The 27217-nt window shown below is 36.9% G+C and overlaps 1 protein-coding gene, 2 long non-coding RNA genes and 1 pseudogene across 3 annotated transcripts in view; 1 reads left to right on the top strand and 3 right to left on the bottom strand.

Annotated features, from left to right (window-relative positions):
• Window positions 1–2702, top strand: part of LOC137404036 (baculoviral IAP repeat-containing protein 7-B-like) — a 98318-nt gene extending 95616 nt beyond the window's left edge. Inside the window, exons 7-9 of the mRNA XM_068090189.1 lie at window positions 2056–2175; window positions 2390–2464; window positions 2599–2702. Of these exons, the coding sequence (XP_067946290.1) occupies window positions 2056–2175; window positions 2390–2464; window positions 2599–2702 (299 nt within the window). The remainder of the gene's footprint in view (window positions 1–2055; window positions 2176–2389; window positions 2465–2598) is intronic.
• The window catches only part of LOC137404761 (two pore channel protein 2-like), a 272314-nt pseudogene that overhangs the window by 218325 nt on the left and 26772 nt on the right, over window positions 1–27217 (bottom strand).
• On the bottom strand, window positions 14580–16466 carry LOC137404531 (uncharacterized). Its single transcript, XR_010979694.1, has 5 exons — window positions 16276–16466; window positions 16030–16150; window positions 15673–15735; window positions 15055–15243; window positions 14580–14742 (listed from the first exon to the last, which is right to left on the bottom strand). It is a non-coding gene; the product is annotated as an uncharacterized lncRNA (long non-coding RNA).
• On the bottom strand, window positions 21534–23735 carry LOC137404529 (uncharacterized). The gene is made up of 4 exons (XR_010979692.1): window positions 23595–23735; window positions 22983–23141; window positions 22099–22193; window positions 21534–21996 (listed from the first exon to the last, which is right to left on the bottom strand). It is a non-coding gene; the product is annotated as an uncharacterized lncRNA (long non-coding RNA).

Here is a 27217-nt window from a genome sequence, read left to right as displayed (position 1 = left end):
ATGATTGTGATGATTGATTTTCTCAGGCATACCGTCACTAAAACGATGGCAACCACTAAATGTGATGTAACCACTAACCATGTCATTGCGTGTTATTAGAGGTAATTTGACATTAACTTTTGGCAACCACTACAGCAACAACAAAAGAATTGATTGCTATTGATGTAATCGAGTCATTGTTAGTACTATTTTGTAGACAATGTTCTACTGATCACTTTCTATTATGGGTTTGAAAAGAACAAACATAATGAATGTGAAAGTGGCAGTCTGGTAAAGTAGCAGTCTAGGTGGCTTTCAATAAAAGGTTGGCACCGTATTTTTCAACCCTCTCCCTGTGGTGGTGTTCTATTAGAGGTGGCATTTAAATAAAGGTAGCATTCAAATAAAGGTGGCACTCAAATAGAGGTTTTACGGTAAATGGTCTCAGTTAATAAAATAGGTCATGTATCGTATTTACAGTGTCAAAAGTTTAATCCCACAACCACACGAGCGGAGCGGAAGTGTGGGAGTTTTTATGATAAATGCATGTGCTCACAACTTACGAAAATTATTCATCAACAATGAGACGAACCCTCGTCAAGAAATTTCCTCAAAAAATTTAAGCATCGAAATTTAAAGTCGGTAAAGTATAATAACGATACAAAACACATTTAAACCTATTTAAATATGTTACCAAGTCTTTGTAAACATACGATAATATCTTAAAACTTACCCATCTGATCGGATTATACACAAATAGACAGATTAATTTGAACGAAAATTGCCACAAAAAGCTTGAAAAGCTCGGTTTAATAAAAGTTAAGACCGAAAATTGAAACGCCAATAAAGCCGTGCGACCGATTGTAGAACTATTTAGCAGTGCGCATTTCACGAGAAAACCTTGCTCATTTCATCGGTCTATGGCAATTTTTACTTGTAATCGAATTTATTCGAAGGTTTCTGTAATAAACGTAGACCGTTTGAGGCGTAGACCGATTTACAGGTACGAAATTGTGGTACACAGTTTATCAGCCTGTGTTTTTTGTCCAATCACCGAAGGTTTCATTATTTGAAACGTTAGCCGAAATTCTTTACAACTAATGTACAAGCTAGGTCCGAACTACAACGCCCCTTCATGACGAAAACATTTTTTATTTTGCTACAGTTTTATACGCGTGATTGCTCCTACTGCTTTCTGTTAAAGATCGCTTATCAAAACCATTCTACATTCAACGCAACAAACTTTCAAACTGAGTATAGCTTGCCATTTTACTTCTAATTTTGCATTTCAGAGTTATAATAAACATATTTCTTTATTGTTGTTGAATTACATACATTACAGTAAATTAAGCCTACAGCTTTATAACACTTTTGTAACAGCTTTTATTTTGCTGCAGTTTGCAGAAATCTTCGAGACGCGTGAACGCTCATAGGTTTTCTATTATTGCTGTATTACTATATTAACAATATTGATTATTTTAATAATATCAGTGCATTCTACTTATAATATTGGCCAACATTGCATTTCTCCTATTGCAAGGGAGAGACATAAACGTGTAATATTTTCCTTTCATTGTTGTTGTTTGTCATGACCAAACACTTTTTAAATAAATTTTCTAAAAACCTATATAAATACCACAACTTCTCGATATTGCTACCTATGACGTTTTGAATTGTAAACAAAATTGTGTATTGGTTTTCTATTATTACTATATTAATAAAATTGATTATTTTAAGAATATCAGTGCATTTTACTTCTAATATTGGCCAATATTGCATTTCTCCTATTGCAGGGGGAAAATATAAACATCTTTTCCATTCATTATTGCTTATTGTTGTATATAATAACACCCACACCCAGTACATTACAGCTGCCATTGCAGTTATCCTATTGCACTGCAGAGCCATTTGATTGCTAATATTGCATTTCTCAACCATCAGTACCCTTTATTTTTTTGCCAATTTCTCTGGCCATCTCTTTGGTCGTGGGCTGTATGACAGTGGAATTTCTAGTGTAAATTCTACCAGTGATTACAGACCTCTGGATATTAGTTAATCATGTTTGTACTGCTACAGAGGAAGACATGGAAACAAGTGAAGAGCCAGTGTCTATAGAAGAACTTGATGGATACAAATACTGTCTATTACTTGAGTATCCAGCTGAGATCATAGCGAAGGCTTATGAAGCTAATGATAGTAAGTTGCATAGACATTGATATTGCCTACAGAACTGATGTATGCTGGTGTCTCTGTGTAACTCAAAGTCTATGTTTAGTCATAAAGATTCTAGTTAGTAATTGACTTTGACACGGCATCTACATGGTTATAATAAGGTGCAGTTGAAATAGTTTATATTTACTCGTTATGTACCAATCAATGAGGTGAGGAACTCACTCTATTGTGGTTGTAGATGTGGAATTTGAGGAACCAAGTAAGCTGGTGGAGATAGTACAGGAGCTGAATGAGGGCAACTCCATACCTCTAGGTAAGGGTTAATTAGAAGTCTTTGGATATCTTCAGAGATCATTGAATGTGATTAAAGGTCATGGTATTTTATTAGAGGTCATTGTATGTTAACTGTTACCAATCAACCCACTAAATAACATTTACTGTTTACAGAGGAATATAAGAGGGAAGTTGCAAGGAGAAAGAATGACCAATCAGTCACAGCTGGTGTCACTGATTCAACCACTCAACCAGGAAGGTGGGTATCTCATATTTGACTGTTCTTATTGGTTGTCATTAGATGACATTCAATACTAACATTGTCTCCCCTGTATGACACAACCTTATGTTCTTATAGGAAGAAAAACGTGAATGAGCTGATCTCGAACCCTAATGATCCATCTGAGCAGGAAGCTAAGGATCTGGTTGATGCTCTCAGATGTAAAAAGTGCAGAAAGAACATGGTGAGCTATTCTTACTATTCTATTATTAGCCATATCTTTATTATTTGGGCTTCAATGAGTCAATAGTTTACCTTTAACATTGATTTCATTATTGACCAGTTTGATTTATTGATTTGATTGTTGATAACTGTACATGTAATATTTTATACATGTAATATAATGTAGTTATAGCCTATTCTGGACTAATGGATGTTTGTTTGTTACAGTATGGAGTAATTGTCCTTCCTTGTGGATGTCTTTGCCTCTGTCAGGACTGCAGCAAAGTAAATCGTCCTGCAAAATGCCCAGCATGTGAAAAGGCTGTAAATGGTGCCCAGAGAATCACCCTTACCTATTCATAAATACTGACACCTGCAGTGACTTATCATAACTGTAGTGCTCAGTTGTAGTCCAAAGTATTTGCGTCTGTTACTATCTTATTAATATGGCAATCATACCAGTGTCCTCAATGCTTCAGTTAAAATAGCCCGTTGTGTGCTAAGTCATATTCTAAATGCATCCTGCTCCATCCTTGCTATTCAAACTTATTGTTTATCATTATTACTGATCAGTATTATCATTCCTGATCATTCTTATTGCATTTTTATTGATGAGAGAGCAAAAAGGTTTTATAAAATAATTTTTATAATCAATTTTTGTGTGCGTCCGTTCCATGATTTTGTTACTTTTTTTATTTTTATATTCATTTTATTATTGCTCATTCTCAATTACATTCCAACATGAAATAAAAATGGCTATTTTAGCAATGTGTTGAATATGTAAACAATGCGCTAACAATCTTAAGAAATCTTCTTGTTAACCTCGCAACCTGACAAGTCACCAAGTCCATATAGCATCACTAACTCACTAACCAGAGCTACTTTCAAATCACTTTTTTATGACCCAAATCAAATCATATCTGGCGGAATACAAATCATATCCCCCACCCTTGTAAGCAGATTCAAATCGAATCAGCCCCATAACAAATTCATTTCATTTATTTTAGCAATATAAATAAAATTTTAATTTATTTTTTTAATTAAATTTTACCCAATTATAATATACTAATTCATATTTATGTTCATAAACATTGTCATTGTTGTGAATATCGAATGTGCCTGCGGCATGCAATAGTATTGAATAGAATATTATAATATTCATTCATTCAGCACAAGTAATTTTTTATTTTGGCTAGTGACTGTGAGGTTAGAGTGAGATAGTCACAACTAATTTTTAGCAATAAAATAATTGACTTCAAAGTATTCAATGCCAGCACCACAATTACATACATGACTGCCACAACTTACCAGATCTGCTCATGTTGATTTCTTTTACACATATTAACGACCACACGACACTCGACCCTTTTCTTTTTTCTGTAGAGGTAAACTCGTGTGCTTAGTCTTGGTATCAATGGTGCGCATTACTTGCCAAAGTTTGGGCTAACTTCGTAAATGTCGTGAAAATATTTTGATCAATTACAGAAAACAAGGCTATAGATAGCGGTGTGATTTGATTTTTCAATTGAAATTTTCAAATCAGCCCGAAACTTCAAGTCAAGTTACTTCCTAAACTTATCAAATCACCATATGTGTCAAATCAGTACAATATGATTTGTTTCAAATATTCGAATCACCATGATTTGAGAGCAGCTCTGTCACTAACATCCATCTTGTCGTTCATATATCGATCGTTCATCAAATATTTTATCTCGGTGTGTCAAGAATATACAGCTGTAACCAATCACACTGAAGATGTACTGCTGTAACCAATCACAGTAAAGATATACTGCTGTAACTAGTCACTGCGTAGATACCAAAGATATATGAACCTAAATTGGACTATAATAGCAATTTTTCCATTGGTTGCTTTGTCAGACTTAAATACTATGACACAACGCACTCATATTGTACCTTACGCTTGACTAAACGCGTGATTCATCATTAGTTTACAATGATGAACCACTCCTCTAGCTGAAGCTGAGAGGAGCATGTCAACTGCTACCAAGGTAAGTTTCCTATTACTTTTAACATCAAAGATGGGCTTAGAACTCCTAGATAGCCGTAAAGCTTTATAGTAAAAACTGGAACAATTTTCATACTAATAGTGGACATATTTTCCCCATAGTTGACACTTGAAAAGGATAATCAATTCATCATACTATGATTTTGTCTAAAATTGTGTTCGTTGTTGGGTTGACAAGATGTTAGATATATTAAACTCACGCTATGGCAATTGCTTTAAAGCGCTATGGCAGTTGCTTTAAAGCGCTATGGAAGTTACTTTAAAGTGCTATGGCAGTTGCTTTAAAGCGCTATGGCAGTTACTTTAAAGTGCTATGGCAGTTGCTTTAAAATGCTATGGCAGTTGCTTTAAAGTGCTATGGCAGTTTTTGTTATCCGGTTTTGTTAATATCCCTATACAATATGGCTACCTAATAAATAAAAAATACACATAGAAAGAACAGACAAATAACAAATAACGCTATGAATGGTGTGCTTGGTTGATTACCTTTGCCATTGGGCGGCGTCCAGACGATGCTAAGCGAAGACCGCGTAGAGAAGGTAAGTGTTATAATGCAATCTTGGATTTGCTTTGTTCAAAATAAATGTTTTAAAAGCGTAAACTACGATCTGAATAATCGAATTTCATCACACCAAAAATACAAAACTTAAATTGTTAGAAAGTTATTGTACTCTGCGTGAGGTGTATGATAACTCCAAATTGTACAGCAAAAGCTTTGATTTGCAGGCCAGATGAAACGGTATATTAGCAGCTTTGATACAGTTGATCCGACGATTCGTGAAAAGATACACGGTTTCTTCAGTCTATTGGAAATGAATTTTCAAAGATCTGCTCCCCCACGACCTTTTGCTCACTAAAATAAAATTGGCGACTTTTTTAGGTTTACTACACCCTGTCGTAAGTAGTGGTTTTGTTGGGCATACTAGAGGATTGTATATGTGCTAGGGTATGTTAGGCCCATTGAACTCAAATCCCCTGGAATGGCCAAGGTCATTCGTCTGTGTGGAAATCTGGCCGACGCCATGTTAAGTTAATTGTGACTAAATTTTATTGTGTTCAATGTAAACAAAGAAATCTAGTTTCAGATTTAACAGCTATGGAAGATCACGTATACACCTCTAAATTAAAGAAACAGACTACTGAGATTACTACTAATAATTCATACAGGAGACAGAAGGATGTACACATGTAGGTGCACAGTGCTATTCCATCAACTGCAAAGACCACAGGAATGGACTTTCAAAGGATAGGACATAACATTTCACAAGTTAGTCACATTTTATGCTAGTTCTATTACTATTGCCAAAGTCTACTATTACTACTACTACTAGTTGTGCTACTATTAGTTAGGACTACCACTAGTTAGTTCTACTACACTAGTCACTGGGTGAGTGAGAGTCGATTAGTGTCACTACTGACTGTGCGAGTGTGACTGTATGTTGTCGGTGAATAGAAAAATTTATAAGCTAGTGAGTGAACTTTTTCCTCCTTCAGAACAATGGTTTTTATTATTTAAATTTGAAATTTTTATTATATTAATATTTAGGAACTACAAATCATTGTGTTATTTCTAAATAAATATTTGAAAAAAATGTTTGCAGTGCCTGCAATATTATTTATTGTTGTACCTGGATACAGCTAGCAGTAAGGAGATAAGAGTAATAATACTATTGTTATTACTACTGTTGCTAGCTAGCTACTACAGTTTCATTTTAATTTTTAGATTTCCAAACAAAGAAACTGAGAACTTTTGTTATTTACAATGATATCGCAACTGCAGAAGAGCGAATAAGCCTGGCCCTTGGGCACTTGTCTGCAATGAACATTTCAACGATCCATGTTTTAACAGAACGGGCCATAATGTTTGACTGAAACCAGATGCTGTGCCACACACGCTGTCACAGTTTAGCTGGTATTAAGTCTTTATTTAGCAGATACGTTCATGCAACTTGCATGCGGTCAGCAAAAGTAAAAATATGCAGATCAACTCTGCTTACATAAGGGTAAAGGGTATCTGCAGAATATCATTATGTATAGAAAAGGAGACAACTCCGATATGTAGCACAAGTATATAACATCCCTTTTTTTGGGTTAAAACTAAGTAAACTGAACACAACTACGAGTAGTGAGTGGGTACTACAGGACAAACAAAGAACTAATATAGAACAAAGTCCTTGAGCCATTTAGGCCGACTAGTCTGGCGACCTGCTCTAGATGTGTGTATATGTGGTCTCAATGTGGGAGGGGAGGCAGGTAACTCAGCGAGTTCCTGATCAGTAGCATCGAGAACTGCTTCGGGTTCAGGCACAGCTTGAGCCTCAATAGAAGCATGTTGGACCTCAGCTGCAGGTGGTTGAGCCTCAGCAGGAGCTGGATCAGCCTCTGCAGGAGCAACTAATGTTCTCCTTATATCAATTCGATTACGCCTGTACTCAAGACCTCCCGACTCAACCATGTACGACCTATCACCCAAAACAGCAGTGACCTGACCTGGTATCCACAAACCACGAGCCGTGCGGAAATGCACCCAATCTTCAACCAAAAAACCTGTCTTGTCACTACGACTGTGGTTATCATGGTAGTGCTTTTGCTTAGACTGCCTCTGCTCCAACTTCTGCCTAACAACCTGTAAATCATATCCCTGAACCACATAGAGCTTACTTTGGAGTAACTGCGCGGGAGAAGGCAAACCCTCATCCACTGGTGTATTTCTGATCGCTAACAAACCTTCCCAGCACTGACCCTCGGACTTCATCACTTTCTTCATCATAGCCTTAACTGTGCCTATGCACCGTTCCACCTGTCCATTGCCGGACGGATGTAGCGGAGAACTAGTAGTGTGCTTAATGCCTTTGGACTTGAGAAACTCCTGGAATTTAGGACTGGTCAGCTGTGGACCATTATCAGATATGATATGGCAAGGCACTCCAAAATCAGCAAACACTTCTCCCAAGGCCTGAATTAACGACTCAGACCTCACAAACTCCAGCAACTTAACTACAGGCCATTTCGTCAAGTAATCTACAACTGCTAGGTAGCTCTTAGCGGAAATTTCAAAAGGATCGATACCTATTACCTCAAAAGGAAACTTGGGAATTGGCATGGAAACCAAGGGCTCTTTAGTGTTAGCCCGCTCTACACTAGCACAAGCCTCACAAGACATACACTTCTCCTCGAGTCTTTTTCGCAAGCTCGGCCAGTACACTGATGACCGGGCTCTTTGTAGAGTCTTAGTCACCCCTTGATGTCCTGCATGCAAACTTTCTATCAATTCTGACCGACAAGCGTTCGACACCACTAGACGAGAACCATAGAAAAGAAGACCCTCAGCTACCGACAACAGATGCCTAATGCCCCAGTACGGTAGGGCACGTGTAGCACATCGTTTTCTCTCCTTAGGCCAGCCACTCTGAGTAAGTTTTGTAACCACAGACAACTCTTCATCCGCAGCTGTGTAATGTTTGTACTTCTCAGTGGTATCCTCAGAGCCAAAAACCTCACAAACAGCAAAAGACATCAGATCTGTATCTACAACTGAATCACTCTGCTCGTGCTCTGGCGGACACAATCTAGAGAGGGTGTCCGTTAACACCAACTCCTTGCCAGGCTTGTACTCGAGAACAACACCAGGATACGCCATCATCTGCAAATGCATTTTTGCTAGACGAGGAGTGAGGACCCCCCTTCCTTTTTCACAATACCCAAAAGAGGTTTATGATCCGTCTCAACTATGACCTCTGCACGACCCACAATGTAGAATTGAAAACGCTGACAAGCGAAAACTATAGCCAGGAACTCCTTTTTCACTTGAGAGTAATTCTGCTGACTTACAGACAGTGACTTCACGACAAATTTTATAGGCCTACCATTCTGCATCAGTACTGCACCCAGAGCATGTGAGCTGGCATCGCTCTGAACCGTTATGGGCAATGCAGAGTCATACAAAGCTAGCTCAAGCGACTTAGCAACAATACCCCGAATCTTCTCAAAAGCCTCCGCCTGAGCCGACTCCCATATGAACTCTTTGTCCTTCTTACACACCTCCCTAAGTGGGTGAGTCAGTTCAGAAAGATTGGGAATGAACTTGGCCAGGTAAGTAATGAAACCTAAATACCTGTGCACAGCCTCTTTGTCTGTCGGCACAACCATGTTCATAACTGCCTCCACTTTAGACCTCTGCGGCTGCACACCTGTACCTGTGAGCGTGTGACCTAAGAAATCAACCTTCTCCTGCAAGAACACACTCTTCCTCCTGTTCACCATTAGTCCTGCCTTCTGCAGCCTATTGAGAACCTGTCTAAGCCTTTGATTGTGCTCAGACACACTAGCACTATGAACTAGAACATCATCAAGATAAACGCTAACTCCTGGAATACCCTTCAGGGTATCAACCATGATCTGGTGAAACAACTCGGGCGAATTACAGGTACCCATCGGCAGCCTCACGTACCTGTATTTGCCAAATGGTGTCACAAAACAGAACAAACGAGAAGATGCCTCATCCAAACAAATCTGGTGAAACCCCTGTTTGGCATCAAGACAGCTAAAGAACTTTCTACCATGCACGTCAGCAAAAATCTCTGTTGTAGTAGGAATATGGCACTGTGCTCTGATCAACTGTGTGTTTAAATATGCAGGATCAAGACAGATGCGAGTAGACCTATCTGGTTTTCCAACCAGGACTAGCGGGCATAACCATTCCGAAGACTCACTATCAGGCACAATAACACCTTGACTCACCAGACTGTCCAACTCAGCTTTCAGACTGGCTTTCTTGCTATGAGGTACAGATCTTGGTGGAACTGCCTTGGGAATTGCTGTGGACTTTAGATACAGTTTCACTGGTTCTCTGAACTTGCCTAGGCCCTGAAACACTGATTCAAACTCCTCTAGAATCGAATCTACAGACTCTGAAACTTCAAAAACCTGATCAGGCTCAGAATCAACTATCTGCAGCTCACGAGTAGTATGTAACCCCAATAGAATTATATCAGATGCTAAATACTCATCATCTACTATATAGAAAGTAGCAGTAACTGTACAGTCGGGAATATCTGCACGCGAAACTTTCAAAACGGTCTTACCAATGACTGGTATCTTATGACCTGTGAATCCTACCAATGACGATTTGGACTTTGCGGCTTCCCTTTGACCAATGGACTTCAGGACCGACTTGGGAATTACATTCACTTCGGCGCCTGTATCGATTTTTACAGAAACCAATGAGTCACTCACATACAAAGTCTTACGCCACTCACTCTCGTTTACAGAAAAAACATAAAATTTGTCATCATTATCTTCAGTCTCAGACTCTACTACATTACAAGCATGCATTCTAGGTTTAGTACTGGGTTTACTACCACTAGTTTTAGAGCTCTTACACACTAGCAAAATGATTGAAAGATTTACAGTTATTACAGCGTTTACCATGCGCTGGGCACTGTCCATATACATGATCTCTGCCACAATACTTGCAGTTGGCAACGCGTCTTGTCTCTTTAGCTTCTTCTTCACCTCATCCCCTGACCAGGGAATTTTGGCCAGACGGGTTAGTCTTGGTATAATACCCTTGATACTCGGTCTGCTTACAATTATTCACTGCAGCGACAGACTTCTCACCGTCGATTTCAATTCTTTAGTTTTTTAGAATTGTCTCTTTTGCTCGCATTTTTGTCTTAATAGTCTCTAGTGTGATGTTTGCATCTAACTGCAGCTCTCGTGAAAGTGCTTTGTCTTTCATTCTCGCTAATAGTCGCATCTTTATCATCATATTGTGCTGGGCATTGTCAAAGTCGCACATACTTCCCAACTCATACAACTCGCGGATAAATTCCTCATTAGTCTGACCTGCTTTCTGCTCGCAGCCACTTAGAAGAATAGAGTAATGAAGAGAGTTGCTAGTCGGGTTGAAGTAGTTTGTGAACGCAATTACTGTTTTGTCATACAGTACGTTAGCATTATCTGCTATCTGTTGCTCTGTTGGAGCTGTTATAGTTAGCTGTGTATACACTTTCTCCGACTCTTCGCCCATTACATATATCAAAGTATCTATCTGCTGTTGCACCGGCTTTCCTGCCAGTCCACTGGCTGTTCTGTAGCGACTGAACCTCTTTATCCAGTCTCTCCAGGTCTCCTGGGCGTGAGAAAAGTTCAAGGGATTAGATGGTTTTATGTCGGGCATTCTTCTTACTCAGTTACTGTCTTTACTCCTGCTAAACTGCTTTATTGAACAGTTTAATATGTGTATTTTTAGTAATGCTGAATTATTTCTTGACTAATGGTTTTTACACAATCCTGCCTACGACGCCATGTCACAGTTTAGCTGGTATTAAGTCTTTATTTAGCAGATACGTCCATGCAACTTGCACGCGGTTAGCAAAAGTAAAAATACGCAGATCAACTCTGCTCACATATGGGTAAAGGTTATCTGCAGAATATTATTATGTATAGAAAAGGAGACAACTCCGATATGTAGCACAAGTATATAACACACGCTGTTCACACTACTCCGTCATGTAAAGGTTTGCTTTTTTCAATGTTGAATGGTGCTTTTCAATGATTGAATTCAAAACAATATTGTCAAGCACAGTGCTGCAAGGTTGTTCAACTTGAAGTAGATATATCTACATTGTAAAGTTCTTTCAAAAACCTCAAACAGAACGCAAAACAGTGGCAGCTGCCACAGCAAGTGCTTATGAATATGTCAGCAGCTTAGCAGAATACGTCGATGTGAATCTCTGTAGTAATACATCTGTGGCAACGGTTCATACTTTTTTGCAGTACTTCTGCAATTTGTTTGTTATGATCTCCGACAGCATCATTATGCTAAAAATCGTACATTCAAACTGCAAGGTGCATCTTTGCTGCATAAAATACTACAGCAGGATTTTTTAAAGGCCAGTAACAATTTAGTCACTGTAATATTCGTCTGTAGCTGTTGTTGTACTGCTATTTCTAATCTGTTTTAGTTCTAAGAAACTCTGATGCACCTTGGCTCAATATCCAGTGCTATACAAATCCCCCTTTACACAGTTTTTGTAATGTGTATGTATAGGTTTAATCATCTGGTTACACTAATTCCTACATTTCCTTGTTTGTATTATTTCAATTATCCTCTATTACAAATGTTTTTAATTTCCGTTTAGTTGTTGCAGTAGTTTATTCCATTTTTCGCAAATACTGTATTATATGTATGCCTTTGCTGCCTTTGATAGTATCAATGGCATTATTGAGCTGGTTGCGTGCCCATTTCAGGCACATCAGCTTTGGAAAACCCAAGTTGATAACTTTCCTCATGTTCCGAGCGGTGTGGCAGAATTAGAGCTGTGTGATTTAAAGGCAGATATACTGGCTAAAGCTCAATTTGCTGAGCAAACTATTGTAGGGTTCCGAACACAACCTGCTGTCCAGGAGAAGTATCCTATGCTATGCAATATGGCAGTGCACTTACCTACTTTCTTTGGTACAACCTACTTGTGTGAATCAATGTTTTTAAAGCTGGCATTTATAAAAAGTAGGTATCGGAGTGTACTGACAGAGGAACATACCCAACAGCTCTTAGCTGTAGCAGTAACCAAAGATAAACCAGATATTGCAGCAATAGCTGCAAAGCAAACTCGCTTCCATGTGTCTCATTAACATTACAGATACTTCTTCTGCACAGTAGATTTTGTTGAGAATAAACCTACATATGTTATTATGTTACACCTTGTTACTTTCATGTTTATGTTCATGTATACTTACATTACTTAAAATACACATACATTTCATGTTCATGTTTACTTACACATTACTTAAAATGCACATACATTTACATACAGCTGTATTCATGCCTGGCCCTCCTGATAAGGCCTGGTTACCTGTTTGGCCCTCCAGCAAAAGTATCTGGGCAACCCTGTCGTATAGCTTCTGAGTCCAGCATCAAGAACTGGAAACAAAAATGCTGTTTTCAAACAAACCCGATTGACATACTAATCTCTAATGGACTATTCTTACCTCGCTCTCAACATCTCACTTTTTTGCATTGATTTTATTTTTTACAAAAAAGGTTGTAGCTTCTTCTAGAAAATGTTGTCCTCTTTCAAATGGTGTATGGTACAACAGTCAACTTTAAAGCAACTGCCAATGAGAGTAATATGTGTTGGTTAATGTTGCGGCCTCTCCATTATAACTTTTATAAAAATAGAGCTCCCATATACGCTTCCGCTGGCCATGGAACTCTGTGAAACTATACGGCTCTGATCAAAACAAGGAAGTAGCTTTGTTGATATTTGGTACTCTGTCTTCCAAGCTTCAGTTCATGATTGAGCAGTTGTTTATAGAAAAATGCAATGTCGCTGCAGATTATGTAAATTTTGGGAACTGATCATCTTTTTCTCAACGCCAAGAACAAAAGTTAACTCAGTTTTTGTGCGTGTACCATTGAATGGAGTGAACTTATACTCTCAGTGAGAGTCTCTCACTTTGGGTGGTAAGCTATAAAAACGCCTTTGGCTTGGCTGATCTAATAAGGATTTATTTACAGTGATGAATAGCACTGCTGCTATACAACTGGTGCAGAATTTTTACATGTCACAACTCACTTACACATCTGCATTTCATCATGTGACTTTTGAAACAGATCAGTTGTAACAGTAAGTACAATATCAAACCAATAATTCTTGATCAAGTCAGCTGTGACCTACATAGACCATTAATTTTTGGCGCAAATGCCGGCATCAACTCATCAAGAGGGTCAGTTTGATCATCAAGCTGTATCAATAAATATAAGTAGGACAATTGGCCAGGCTGTGTCTTTATATATCTTTTTACAAATCCCAAAAGCGTCGTAATCCTTACTATTGCTACAGCATAAATTAGAGTTTGACTAACAATGTCTGGTGTTAGCCATTAAAAAGACTCATGTTTGTGCCTCATCCAGGAATCATGTCCGCTTTATGATGTGGTGGATTAGGGGATAAAATGTGAGATAAAGTTTGAAAACACTTACAATGTATATCCAGAATGTTCATTGTAATCTTTCAATAAGTTTTAATATATAAAAACCTTATTTGGAAATACTCAGTAAGATGCTATTCAGACTGTACGAGGATGAAGTCTCACACCTAACACACCTAAAATAATAAAACAAAATAATGCAAAGGGGTGAGCTTCTATGTCATATATAGGAGATGCTGGAACATTTTCTGATGTAGTAATGGTATCTTCTTGAGCCACTGGCAACTGGTCATCATTCAGTGTGTCATAAAATTTACTACAATAATAACAAAAGAAAGTGTTACTAACAGAAAGTATACATAAGTGTTAACTAATAAATGAGACTTAAGATGTACTCACATGCATCTTATCAACAATAATGAAAAGTAATTCCAAAAACTGATCAATAAAATTGATTGAATGAAAGATTTAAGGAGATGGTTTTTTAGATTTATAATACTTTACACCTATGTTCCATTCAAACATGTGGATCGGACAGCTGTGAATAAAAATGCATGGCCTGCTGACATTCTCACAGAGCTTTGGACGTGTAAACAAGAAACCATTATCATTCATAAGATATCATCATTTATAAATTTTGGTGTGTACAGTTAATTAAAAGCGCAAGTCACAGCCATAGACTATTCTATACCTATAAACATACCGGTATCTTTTCTTGGAATGAGTTTTGCCTAAAGAAATGGTTCTTTCCACACAGAATGATAAACTATGTGAGGCAGGGTGCTTCTTCTTGGTTTCTTTCCCATAGGCATGTTCAGCAGCCTTCCTACGGAAACCTCCATGTTGGCTCATTGTTGTTCTGAGTGGCCTTTTTCTTCTGGCCACTGCTGAAGGCTGCACTCCAATTTTAGTCCTATAATTATTATGATATTTGTTCTTTTTCAAGTGAAATATGTTTTGCGTTATGTCTTACATTGTATAAATCTGATGATACCTCGATTAATCACAAAACTTTATCCAGAATATCTGATGAGTGTCTAACACCAGCCAAACTATTAGTCCCAAAACCGCTGGGGGGGGGGTGGGCCTAATAGTTAGGCATGTATCAAACAGCTATCAATATTGAATACCATGTGAGGAATGCTTGTACATTAATGTATAACTGACTGACTTATTACCTAAACTATGGTAATACTACACTCTGCCAATTCACCCTAAAATTCACCTCTTTTGTGTAAAACTGTATCCTTCTCCTAAAGACAATAGTGTGTTCAGGAGAGTGATTTTCTGACTCACTGTACGGGCCTTCCACCGTCCAATGAAGGTCTCAAAGGCCGGACCATACATAGCCGCCTCATAGTAGTTTTCGAGTTTATCCTACATGTCCTTGTGAAATACATCAATAGCTGCTTGCCTTAAGAAAAAAATTAATAATATGTACATGATGTGCATGTTATAAACAGTAATATCTTCCAGTGTTATGTAATCTTGTCTTTTAACTATTGAATCATCATTTTTCAGACAGAGTATGTACTTCGGCATGAATCATAAAATGTACAATCATTTGAGAAGCAGAAATCCTTACTGAATAAACTGACCAGGAGAGTAAACACGCCACTGGAGTAATGAAGCAAGAAGCAGAAGGTAGTAAGTTGGTTGAACAGAGGACATAGGACAAGGGGCTTCTGAAATGATTTTATCAAATCAATCACCACAGTGGCAAATAATAACCATTATGCCATGATGATTGCTGACATGTCATAACAGGCATGTGTGACAAAATAGCTTATAAATGAAAAACATGTATAAATATGTTGATCATGTGCCTTGTCTCGTGGCCTACCATTTTTGGCGCTGTAGTTCAGAAACCTTTGGTATCACTTCCACTTCTGAATAACTGTTATCACTAGAATGATAAAAACGAAACAATTGTTCACAGAATGTAACATATCAAGCCAATTAATGAATTTTAGTGTTCGAGTAATCATACCCACATATGACCAAACTTTATATTGTATAACACAAGTAGGTTATAGTTGAAAAAGATTATTTATACTTTCGTACTGCAAGTGGTTCGAATGAATTCTTGGTCTCAAAAAATTCTAATCTTTAGTAATAGTAAGCTTTATGGCTGGCTTTTGTTAGTCATACATGACCACTCCATTTTACGAAGCGTTGATGGTTAATACTAGGCCAGTACCTTTTAGAAATCTCTTCATATTCAAGATGTTCTTCTACTTCTCCTTCTGTATTAATCGTTTCATTATCTATAAAAGTATTGTGGTGGAGCGGCTCCAACCAGCCTTTCTGTGCTTTCTGAACTGTAAAATAGTTTAGGATGTTTTATGAGAGTTCACTGTGAATAGTCAAACTTTACATCTAACAAGGCTAAGCAAACTAGTTGACTTTTTATCATTTTAAACAGTAATTAGTCCTGTGGTATGACCTGTTGAAAGCCAAAACAAATCCTCCCTTTGGTGCTGGAGTGGCTTGTAAAGGTGTTTATTTGTTCCACGTTCAAATGCACTCTCCATCACAGCCCACAGGTGCTTACAGAGGTTTCCTATGTTGCCATAAGTGCAGCTACACAAACCTAGGTCAGCTTGGACGAGTCTCTTGGTCTTCCCTATGACAACCTCATACTGATTACCCACCTTCTGCAAAGACCAAGTAAATTATATATACATAAAAAACCATAAGGCCATTATTGCAGCAGAACTTACTATACTTGAGGAACGCTTAATGGGAATATCTGAACTTAAAAATTGCACTCCAGTTATTCTGGGAGACTTCAATTGTGATCTACTGCCCAGTGCCTCAGACCAAAGCAAGAGAAAAAAGATGTTGGAACTTTTAGAAGGACTAAAGTTAAGACAAAATATCACAAGCCCTACGAGAATAACCCTCACTGGCAAAACTCTCTTTGGCATCATCATCACACGGAAAAACCTGTCCCCACTGAAGGCAGATGTTATCCCAAACAGCACCAGCGATCACGACATAGTTTTTATGAAGATAAACTTATCCCTGCATTGTTAGCCTCATGAAGTTCAGTAACTTTTCGCTCCACGAAAAACTTCAACCAAGAGAATTTCTTGAATGATCTCTATTTAAGCAATAGGACTGCATGCCTTCAAGAAATCCGACACAAGACATCTCCCATGTAACTCAACTTACCCTATTCTAAAATTAGGTCCAATTGCATAAATTGAACTAATCCACCTCATGTACCACTTGCTACTCACATGCTATATTATTGCTGGTGAGGTTGCAGGTTGTTTCCTTCTGTGTCTCAGCTCTGTTCTGCCATGGGCAATATCAAGAAGTCTATTACAAGTTGATATCTCAAACTTTGTGATCAGACACTCAGTCAAGTGGACACAGTTAAATGCTCTAGCTCGATGAAGAACTGTGTCCTTGAGAAGTCTGAATGCTGCCTCCACAAAATTGCTAGTGTTGTTACCTTAAAGATCGAACATAGATGTTAAGTATAAAAAAATAATTCGGCAGCACAAGCCCACATAAAATCATACAAGAGGCAATATATAATAAAGCTATAAGGCCATACAATTCGGGCTTAAATGAGTATAAACTAGACAAATGAAAGGGCATTAACATTTCATGCAAATTCTTCTCGTACATAATATCAATAGCAGACTCATGCCAAGCATTGAACTTTGTGATATACACTATATGTATGACATGCAATGCAACACCATATACAATTGACCATAGCCCATGGATACACCTAAAAAACTAAGGAGGTGAAGAGCAGAAGCAAGGAACAGTGAACAGTGAATTGCATGCAACAAGCTTATTTTAATAGTCCTAAGGCATGCAGTCCTCTTGTGAGACTGGCGAAGGCACAAAGCCCAAAGACTTCACCTGCCATGTAACACGCCAAAATAATTGGCATAATTTGGATATTTTGCCAGACACGAATGGTCACTCTCATGGCTATAAATCATTAAAGAAGCTGTTAATGGCTGCGTTTCAAATCATCAAATATACATTCAAAGTATGCCAAATAAATTACAAAGAATTACACCTAGCCTAAATATTAGTCCCCAACCCCCCTGCGGTTTGGGGAATAATAGTTAGGCTAAAATCACACCAAATAAACACTGTAACCTCTACACTAGAAATTCCACTGTCATACAGCCCACGACCAAAGAGATGGCCAGAGATACTGGCAAAAAAATAAAGGGTACTGATGGTTGAGAAATGCAATATTAGCAATTAAATGGCTCTGCAGTGCAATAGGATAACTGCAATGGTAGCTGTAATGTACTGGGTGTGGGTGTTATTATATACAACAATAAGCAATAATGAATGGAAAAGATGTTTATATTTTCCCCCTGCAATAGGGCAATAGGAGAAATGCAATATTGGCCAATATTAGAAGTAAAATGCACTGATATTCTTAGAATAATCAATTTTATTAATATAGTAATAATAGAAAAACAATACACAATTTTGATTACATTTCAAAACGTAATAGGTAGCAATATCGAGAAGTGGTATTTATATAGGTTTTTAGAAAATTTATTTAAAAAGTGTTTGGTCATGACAAACAACGACAATGAAAGGAAAATATTACACGTTTATATCTCTCCCTTGCAATAGGAGAAATGCAATGTTGGCCAATATTATAAGTAAAATGCACTGATATTAAAATAACCAATATTGTTAATATAGTAATACAGCAATAATAGAAAACCTATGAGCGTTCATGCGTCTCGAAGATTTCTGCAAACTGCAGCAAAATAAAAGCTGTTATTAAAGTGTTATAAAGCTGTAGGCCTAATTTACTGTAATGTATGTAATTCAACAACAATAAAGAAATATGTTTATTATAACTCTGAAATGCAAAATTAGAAGTAAAATGGCAAGCTACTGTGTACTATACACAGTTTGAAAGTTGGTTGCGTTGAATGTAGAATGGTTTTGATAAGCGATCTTTAACAGAAATTCTAGAATTCTAGAAATTCCACTGTCATACAGCCCACGACCAAAGTGATATTGGAAAAAAGAAAGGGTACTGATGGTTGAGAAATGCAATATTAGCAGTCAAATAGGATAACTGCAATGGTAGCTGTAATGTACTGGGTGTTATTATATACAACAAATAGTAATAATGAAAGGAAAAGATTATATGTTTATATCTCTCCTCCTGCAAAAAAAGAAATGCAATATTGGCCAATATTAGAAGTAAAATGCATTGATATTATTAGAATAACCAATATTATTTATATAGTAATAATAAAAAACCAATGCACAATTTTGTTTACATTTCAAAACGGCATAGATAACAATATCACGAAGTTGTGATATTTATATAGATTTTTAGAAAATCTGTACTACGTAGTCATTGTCCTGTAGTCATCCAAACTTATAATTAATTATTGCAATAATCTCATTAGAACCGTTAGAAAAAATATCATCGTCATGCCTTTACTTACACTGCGTTAGATTTTTAGAAAGTCTGTACTACGTAGTCATTGTTCTGTAGTCGTCCAAACTTATAGTTAATTATTGTACTAAGAAACGTTAAAAAATATCATCGTCATTTGCTTGCCTTTACTTATACTGCGTTGGACATCAGTTAGAATGGGAAAGTATTTAAATGTGTTGGCAAATGAAAATGAAAAAAATGAAATCAGCAAAAATGAAACGATTTCTGTACTCCTATGTTAATGGCCAAAACCTTCGGCAATTCGACAATGCTATAGACTGGTGAAAAGTGCATGTTATTTTTTCGTGAAATGCGCAAGACATCTCCATACTTCATCGTTCTATTATCTGTCCCTCAGCGTTTTAATTTCCGGTCTTAACTTTTATTAAACCAAGCTTTTCAAGCGTTTTGTGGCGATTTTCGTTGAAATTAATCTGTCTATTTGTGTATAATCCGATCGGATGGGTAAGTTTTAAGATATTATCATAGGTTTACAAAGACTTGGTAACATATTTAAATAGTTTTAAATGTGTTTTGTATCGTTATTATACTTTAACGACTTTAAATTCCGATGCTTAAATTTTTTGATGAAATTTCTTGACGAGGGTTCGTCTCATTTTTGATTAATAATTTTCGTAAGTTGTGTGCGCATGCATTTATCATAAAACTCCCACACTTCCGCTCCGCTCGTGTGGTCGTGGGATAACAACACCAACGATTGGTGTTGATATTCTGCTTTTGTTATTTTCATTATCCATAATACAGGGTAATCATTGCTGCTCCATTTAGTACTCTCGCTCCAAAATATCAGTAAGTATTTGAAAATTGCTTTCTGAATAATAGAAATATCAAATACATAGCACTATAAATTATACTTACATTTCCATGTATTCAGATTCACTATCGCATACGGCTTTGGTTTTGATGTATCATCGCGGCACAATCGCGCTTTCTTGACTTCTCTCACGAGAGTTTTTGGGGTGCTAATTTCCTCTCGCGTTCGGGTTCATCCCAATAGAGCGCCATCATTAAACCACGCCCATATGAGAGCCGTCGGCTATCCTTGGGGGCTGTATATCATTGATTTAATTAAATAGAAAAATGAAGTAGCCTTTGAATTTATCTATATTACTTTAAAATAAAAATGACTGAAAAAGATGGTTTTTTGCGTATTCTAATTTAATAATTCGTGTATTATCACTACTAATTTTTAGTGAACTTTCATTCGTCAGATCTTTTTATTTTCTTTCAAGTTCAGCAGAGCGGTTTGTATTTTTCCAACGGCGTGATTTCGCAACGACTGTTTTAATTTTAAACAGCAATAATTGCATTTGCTTTAGAAGTTGTCTGTCCTTCTCAGAAATTTTATCCGAATTTGCGGAAAAGTGCGGAACATAGGGCCTTGCGGAACATAGGGCGTGCCGAACATGGGAAACAGTCCCAACCATTGAACTTAAAACCCCTGGAATGGCAATCACGTGACCTTTACGTTGATAATAATACGTAAGCGTATGCGCCATATTGGAGAGCTAATCGAATGCTAGTTCCGTTTGTAAACAAACGGTGAAAAATGACAGAAACGTACATGTTGAATAGTTATTTTCCAGCTGGGTGTTAATGAAAGCTACTCCTACGCAACGTTTAGAGTGCCCTGATAGAAGAAAACCCATTTGTAACATATGGAGTAGGATATATCAAATGATAAGTAGATGTATAATAGATTTTCGTGGACCATGTTACTCATACAAACTGTTGTATTACAAATGCATAAACCCAGCAAATGATATATTCAGGCAAATAACAACTGTTCCATTATATTAAAATTTATATTACATATGCATAAATGCATATGGAAAAACTTAGCACATGAAGTATTTCGATAAAAACAACACATAGGTATGCTGCCAAAACAGAAACTGTTTTCAAGATTTAAGTAATAATAGCTTATGAATGTATGATATGTATAATACAGTATCTGTAAAAGATGGAATGAACTACTGCAACAACTAAATGGAAAGTAAAAACAGTTGTAATAGAGAATAATCAAAATAATGCAAACAAGGAAGTGCAGGAATTAGTGTAATCAGATGATTAAACTTATACATACACGTTACAGAAACTGTGTAAAAGGAGATTTGTATAGAAGTGGATATTGAGTCAAGGTGCATCAGTTTCTTAGAACTAAATTAGATTAGGAATAACAGCACAACAACAGCTGCAGATGAATATTACAGTGATTATATTGTTACTGGCCTTTAAAAAGTACTACTTTAGTATTGTATGCCACAAACATGCACCTTGCAGTTTGAGTGTAGGATTTTAGCATAATGATGCTGTCGGAGATCATAAAACGACTGAATAAGGTTTTTCATCAATGACGCAGTGGTTGGATATGCCATCTGCCGTATCCGTAAGGTGTTTCCCAAAGCATAACACATCACTAGATCTTACACTACTGATAAAATACACCACACAATGGAGTGGATCTGGCTTTGTATGAATACGAAAGTATTGATCTGCAACTAGCAGGATCCTGATGACATCGTCTGATGGACGCACCAATCCTCCATTGTTTTGTAGCTTGAGTAGAGTATAGAGATGTCGGTACTGGATACTTGACTTAGTGGTAACCAGCAACTGACGGCCAATGTCACGACAGCACTTTAGTTAGCTTTTGCACAATGTAGCCAGCTATATAGACTATACTGTTACCTATAACAAAAATTTGACATCTGAAATCATTGAGTTCCACAAACTGATCAACTTCTGGAGTAGCCTGTATGATGAGAATCTCGTTTTGAGCAGTAACATTACCTGTCTTACTAGCATCTGATTCTGCACCACATTTGCTGATAAGTTTGCGAAGGTAGCCTTAAACTGAGTAACAGTAGGATTATTATTCCAACCCCCTAAACAAAAGCATCAATTATAACAATTACATAAAATCAACAAAAATGAATGCCTTATTCACATAAACATAGTACCCTTAATAAACAACAATACAACTAATAAAATAAACGAAAATAAAACAGCTCAAAATGCTACCGTATCGCTATGTAAAATGAAAATGTGACAATTTTCACTGGAAGTCATTCACACCCATCTTAGGCATAAAGCTTAAGGGTTGACTTGCAACAAAATTCACATTACCGTTATTTGATATGAAAAGATTCACCATGTCTTACCCTGTTGTGTTGTAGGCAGGGTTGTTAAAAATCGATGATATTTTTTAAATCAAAAAAATCGATTTCTATTGTTTTATTTGATTTTTTTTATTTAAATCAATTTTTTTTGTTCCAAAAAGATGTTTTGTGTTCTAAATTGCAAGTTATTGCTATCAATTTGGAATTTATGATTTGCAGGAGTATTATGTAGTTTTATTACAACAACTAGGAGATGAAAAAAACATTTACACAGTTAACATTTGATAGAAAGGACAGCATAATTTATGCGTTGGACGTTAAATCCCAGAAACGAAGATGAAGAATCACAGAGAACAGATCACACAACTGCTAAGCTGCAGACATATTCATAGGCACTTGCTGTGGCAGCTGTCACTGTTTTGGGTGCTGTTTGAGGTTTCTAAATTTTTTTTAGATATAGCTACTTTAAGTTGAGCAACCTTGCAGCACTGTGCTTGACAATATGGTTTTAAATTTAATCATTGAAAAGTATCATTCAACATTAAAAAGTATTACCTTTAAATGGCTTCAGTCGAACGTTTTAACCTGCTGTTAAAACATGGATCATTGAAATGTTCGTTGCAGATAAGTGCTCAAGGATCAGGCTTATTCACTCTTCTGCAGTTGCGATACCATTGTAAATAACGAGAGTTCTCAGTTGCTTTGTTTGGAAATCTAAAAATTAAAATGAAACTGTAGTAGTTAGTTAGCAACAGTAGTAATAACAATAGTATTATTACTCTTATCTCCTTACTGCTAGCTAGATCCAGGTACAACAATAAATAATATTATAAGCACGACAAACACTTCCTTCAAATATAAATATTTAGAAATAACGTAATGGGTTGTAGTTCCAAAATATTGATATAAAAAAAATTCAAAATTTAAATAATAAAAAACCTTCGTTCTGAAGGAAGAACATTTCACTCACTAGCTTATAAATTTATCTAATCACCGACAACATACAGTCAAAACTCGTACACTCAGTAGTGACACTGATCGACTCTCACTCACCCAGTGACTAGTGTAGTAGAACTAACTAATGGCAGTACTAACTAGTAGTAGCACAACTATTAGTAGTCGTAGACCTGAGCAATAGTAACAGAACTAGTAGTAGAAGTGACTCACTTGTGAAATGTCATGCCTTTTCCTTTAAAAGCCCATTCTTGCGGTTTTTGCAGTTCATGGAATAGCAATAGCACTGTGCACCTACACCCTTATCTCTCGTATATAAATTATTAGTAGTAATCTCAGTAGTCTGTTCCTTTGATTTATAGGTGTATTCGTGACCTTCCATAGCTGTTAAATCTTAAATTAGATTTCTTTCTCACTTTGAACACAACGAAATTAACTTGAACATTAACTGATAATGGCGTCGACCGGATTTCCGTACTGGCGAAGAATTATGGACGGTTGGGCGACAGTCAATTGGGCGACAGACACTTAGGCGACACTTTCGGTTCAACAGGCGACAACTTCAGACGGAAGGGCGACACAGCAGACAAACAGGCGACAATTCTGGACATTGAGGCGACAATTCTGAGGGCAGGATTAATTCAAAATATTAAGTCCTGTTATGGCCTGTTATGTTGTTGTGAATTAGTAGTGGACACTAACAAGACACCAACTTTATTGATGCCCAGATCGGAAATCTTGCATTAGTATATTTTTGACGCATTGCTCCCCCTTATTTCCTTGGTATCTATTACCTGCTTATATCCTCATTAATCTGATTACATTATTCTTTTACACACAGTAGAATTTCATATTGTATTAATGAATGTACCAAATATTTATTTAATTAAGATAGTTAGTATTTAAAAAAACTGCTGAGATTAATCTGTCTTTAATCGCCCAACTATTCTTCTGTTCATCCTTTTCCACAAATTTAATTTCAGAGTCTGTCAACACGCTCAGAGGTCATTTAGCCAGTCACTATTTTCTTTTTCACTTCCTTCCTTGAATGCTTGAAAAAAAACTGGCAAGTTGCTTATCAGTGTGGCAAGAGTCTGAGATTCCTTACCGCCTAATTTATGACATCATAGAGGTACCAACTTTTTCAACCCCTTTGAAGCGATGCATTCTTGAGTCACTAACATACCGCTGTTGATGAGTCATTATACTACCTTTGGCGCATGTATCATGTATTAGGACCCTCAGTAGTAGATCTCAAATTAATGTATATTCTTGTTCTGATTGCAGTATGAAAATAAATACATACATATGAATTTAGCTTGATACATTTTAATAAATTTGCTTTTTGGTATATTTATACAAATAGTAAAACTGATTTTTATCATATATAACTTTCAAAAATACGTATATCAATAGTTTGCAGCATTAATTTTTTTACAATGACTTTATACTGATACTGATATACTGATAGATTGATACTATGTAGATAAACCCATCTAGCGATAGAACTTCTCTTTCCTATCTAGAATGACGAGATCAGGTTCACGGTTATAAATTGGCCACTGAATATTACTTTCTACTAATTCTAAAACTTACATGAAAAGATAATTTGAATTACAGGAGTATAAGTGTACACAGTGACTCGCAGGTGCTTGAATGCACTTGCACTTCCAATCATACACAAAAATAATTGCAAGAAATTCCCTACGCCACTATTTAATAAAGTTGTTATTAAAGTTCAAGCCAATGGCTGTCTATGTAATATCTTCCCATCTTTTCTGAAGTCTGTCCTTTGTTAAAATAGTCGCATATAAAAAAGATTCATAGTGCGTGTTAAAATGCAAAATATAGTATATGATGTGATACATGGCAGCATTAACCTGCAACTGAGTATATATCACAAAGGTCTTTGGGGTGTTGATCACTCATTGTCTCAAACTACAGGTTGTGTGTGCCATCGGGATCTGTGACAAAGGTAATTCGGTCAAATATCTCAAGTGACTCTAGGGTAACATGGCATCAGGACCGGTTGATTTCTATGCTTTGGAATGGATCATTTCTCCAAAAGCTTTCTGTGATGCTGTTTAGTCTTCTTGCAACAAGCTGCAGAAGTTAGTAAAATATGGATATATCTTAGACACCTATGTCAGAAAAAGTCTTCATTCTTCATACTCAAATAAAATCTCAACAAACATAGATCAGTGTGAACCGCAATTTAGCCTATTGAGTCTGCATTATAATGGCATTGAATTATTATCATAATTGTAAAGAAACAAGGATAAGGAAATCATTATTTCCACAGATGAGAAATTACAATAATAGGCAATTGTCTTTTCATCTCACACAAAGAGCAAACTCTTGTCCCAGCTACTGTGAATTTCGACTATCGAAACCATAAAACTATTTCTTCTCGAGGTAAGATAACTCTAAAGTTTCAACAATCAGAGACAAGATTGTCGACAATTCAGCCGAGTACGTGACTTTTCGAGCAGTTTTGAACAAAACAAACATGCTGATACAAAAACAAGTTTTGGTGTTTTAATTGAATAAGCTAGATGCATTTTTAGAAAAAAGCCTTAATATTTTGTTAATTGTCTGGGCTAGCATATTCAGACAAATCCCAATCCCACCAATGGCGTTTTAAAATACATGTTGCAATTTCGATTTATAAAAAAGCCTGTATAAAAAACAATAACACTTTCAAGACTACGTTTCAAAAATATACGTAAGCATTGCACACAACGACAGCATCTCATAGTTTGTCACTACATTACCTTGCCTTCAACCAAACAGCAAACCAACTTGTCGCCTTTTAGTTTAGAATTGTCGCTGGTTTGTCTGCCGTGTCGCCTTTCCGTCTGAAGTTGTCGCCTTCCAAACCGAAAGTGTCGCCTAAGTGTCTGTCGCCCTAGTGACTGTCGCCCAAAAGTCCAGTTACCCTCGCGAATGACCTCTTGCCATTGCAGGGGTTTTAAGTTCAATGGTTCCAACATCGACAAGTTCGAACCTAGACAGGTCCCAATCTCTGTCGGGATTGGGACCTGTCTAGGTTCTTTGTCGGTCAAGTTCCTTGTCGGCCAAGGTCATTCGCGTTGGAAACCTACAACACGGTGAAAAAAGAACGAAGGAAAAAAGAACCTTGCAAGCCGCGAAGATAAAATAGTACTATCTCGGCCATCGCTGGCTCTTGTAAATAACTTTTGGACTATTGTTGGACTATTACACGATGTAAATAACCATTAAGAGGTATTTACAACGCTAGATATAACGCCTCGCTGTTTTCTCTTTTGCATTCAGTTTTGCTGCTATTTCCTAATATTATTTAATAGCATCAATGCCGTTATCTAAACTCGGCTTACATTGGATCGACGTTTCCAACTCCTTTTTTATTGCACACAAAAAGCCAGTTTTTGCTGCAAACTGAAGCAAACAAATCGATGAGTGCAGTGAGCGTTTACGCAATATTTTTTATAAAATAATATGCCTTCAAATTGTTGTAGCTTATTTTGTTCTAAATGAGCTATTTACCTTCAGTATTAGTATGAGTTCAAATCTCCTTATATATGGATAGTCTTCACTTCAGCTGTGTTTGTCGTTAAGTGCAGAGGACTCTGGTTAGCTGGTGCTATAGTGTTATTCACTGTCTATGTGAGTGTCGATGCCGATAAGTGGGAGGTAGTCTAGTGATGGTCAGGTTACGGTTCTACAACAAGGCTAATCCAATGCTATAGTTCATGTAACGATGCCTCATATATACGCTACTATACGTACACCTCCAACCAACTCCCTAAAGTTTGGGTTGGGGTTAGAATAGCAGTCTAGACGTAAGATCTTAT

Source organism: Watersipora subatra, chromosome 9 (assembly GCF_963576615.1).
Source record: "Watersipora subatra chromosome 9, tzWatSuba1.1, whole genome shotgun sequence".
NCBI classification, from domain to species: domain Eukaryota; kingdom Metazoa; phylum Bryozoa; class Gymnolaemata; order Cheilostomatida; family Watersiporidae; genus Watersipora; species Watersipora subatra.
Note: the sequence above shows the minus strand (reverse complement) of the source record. Positions and strands in the feature narration are given on the sequence as shown.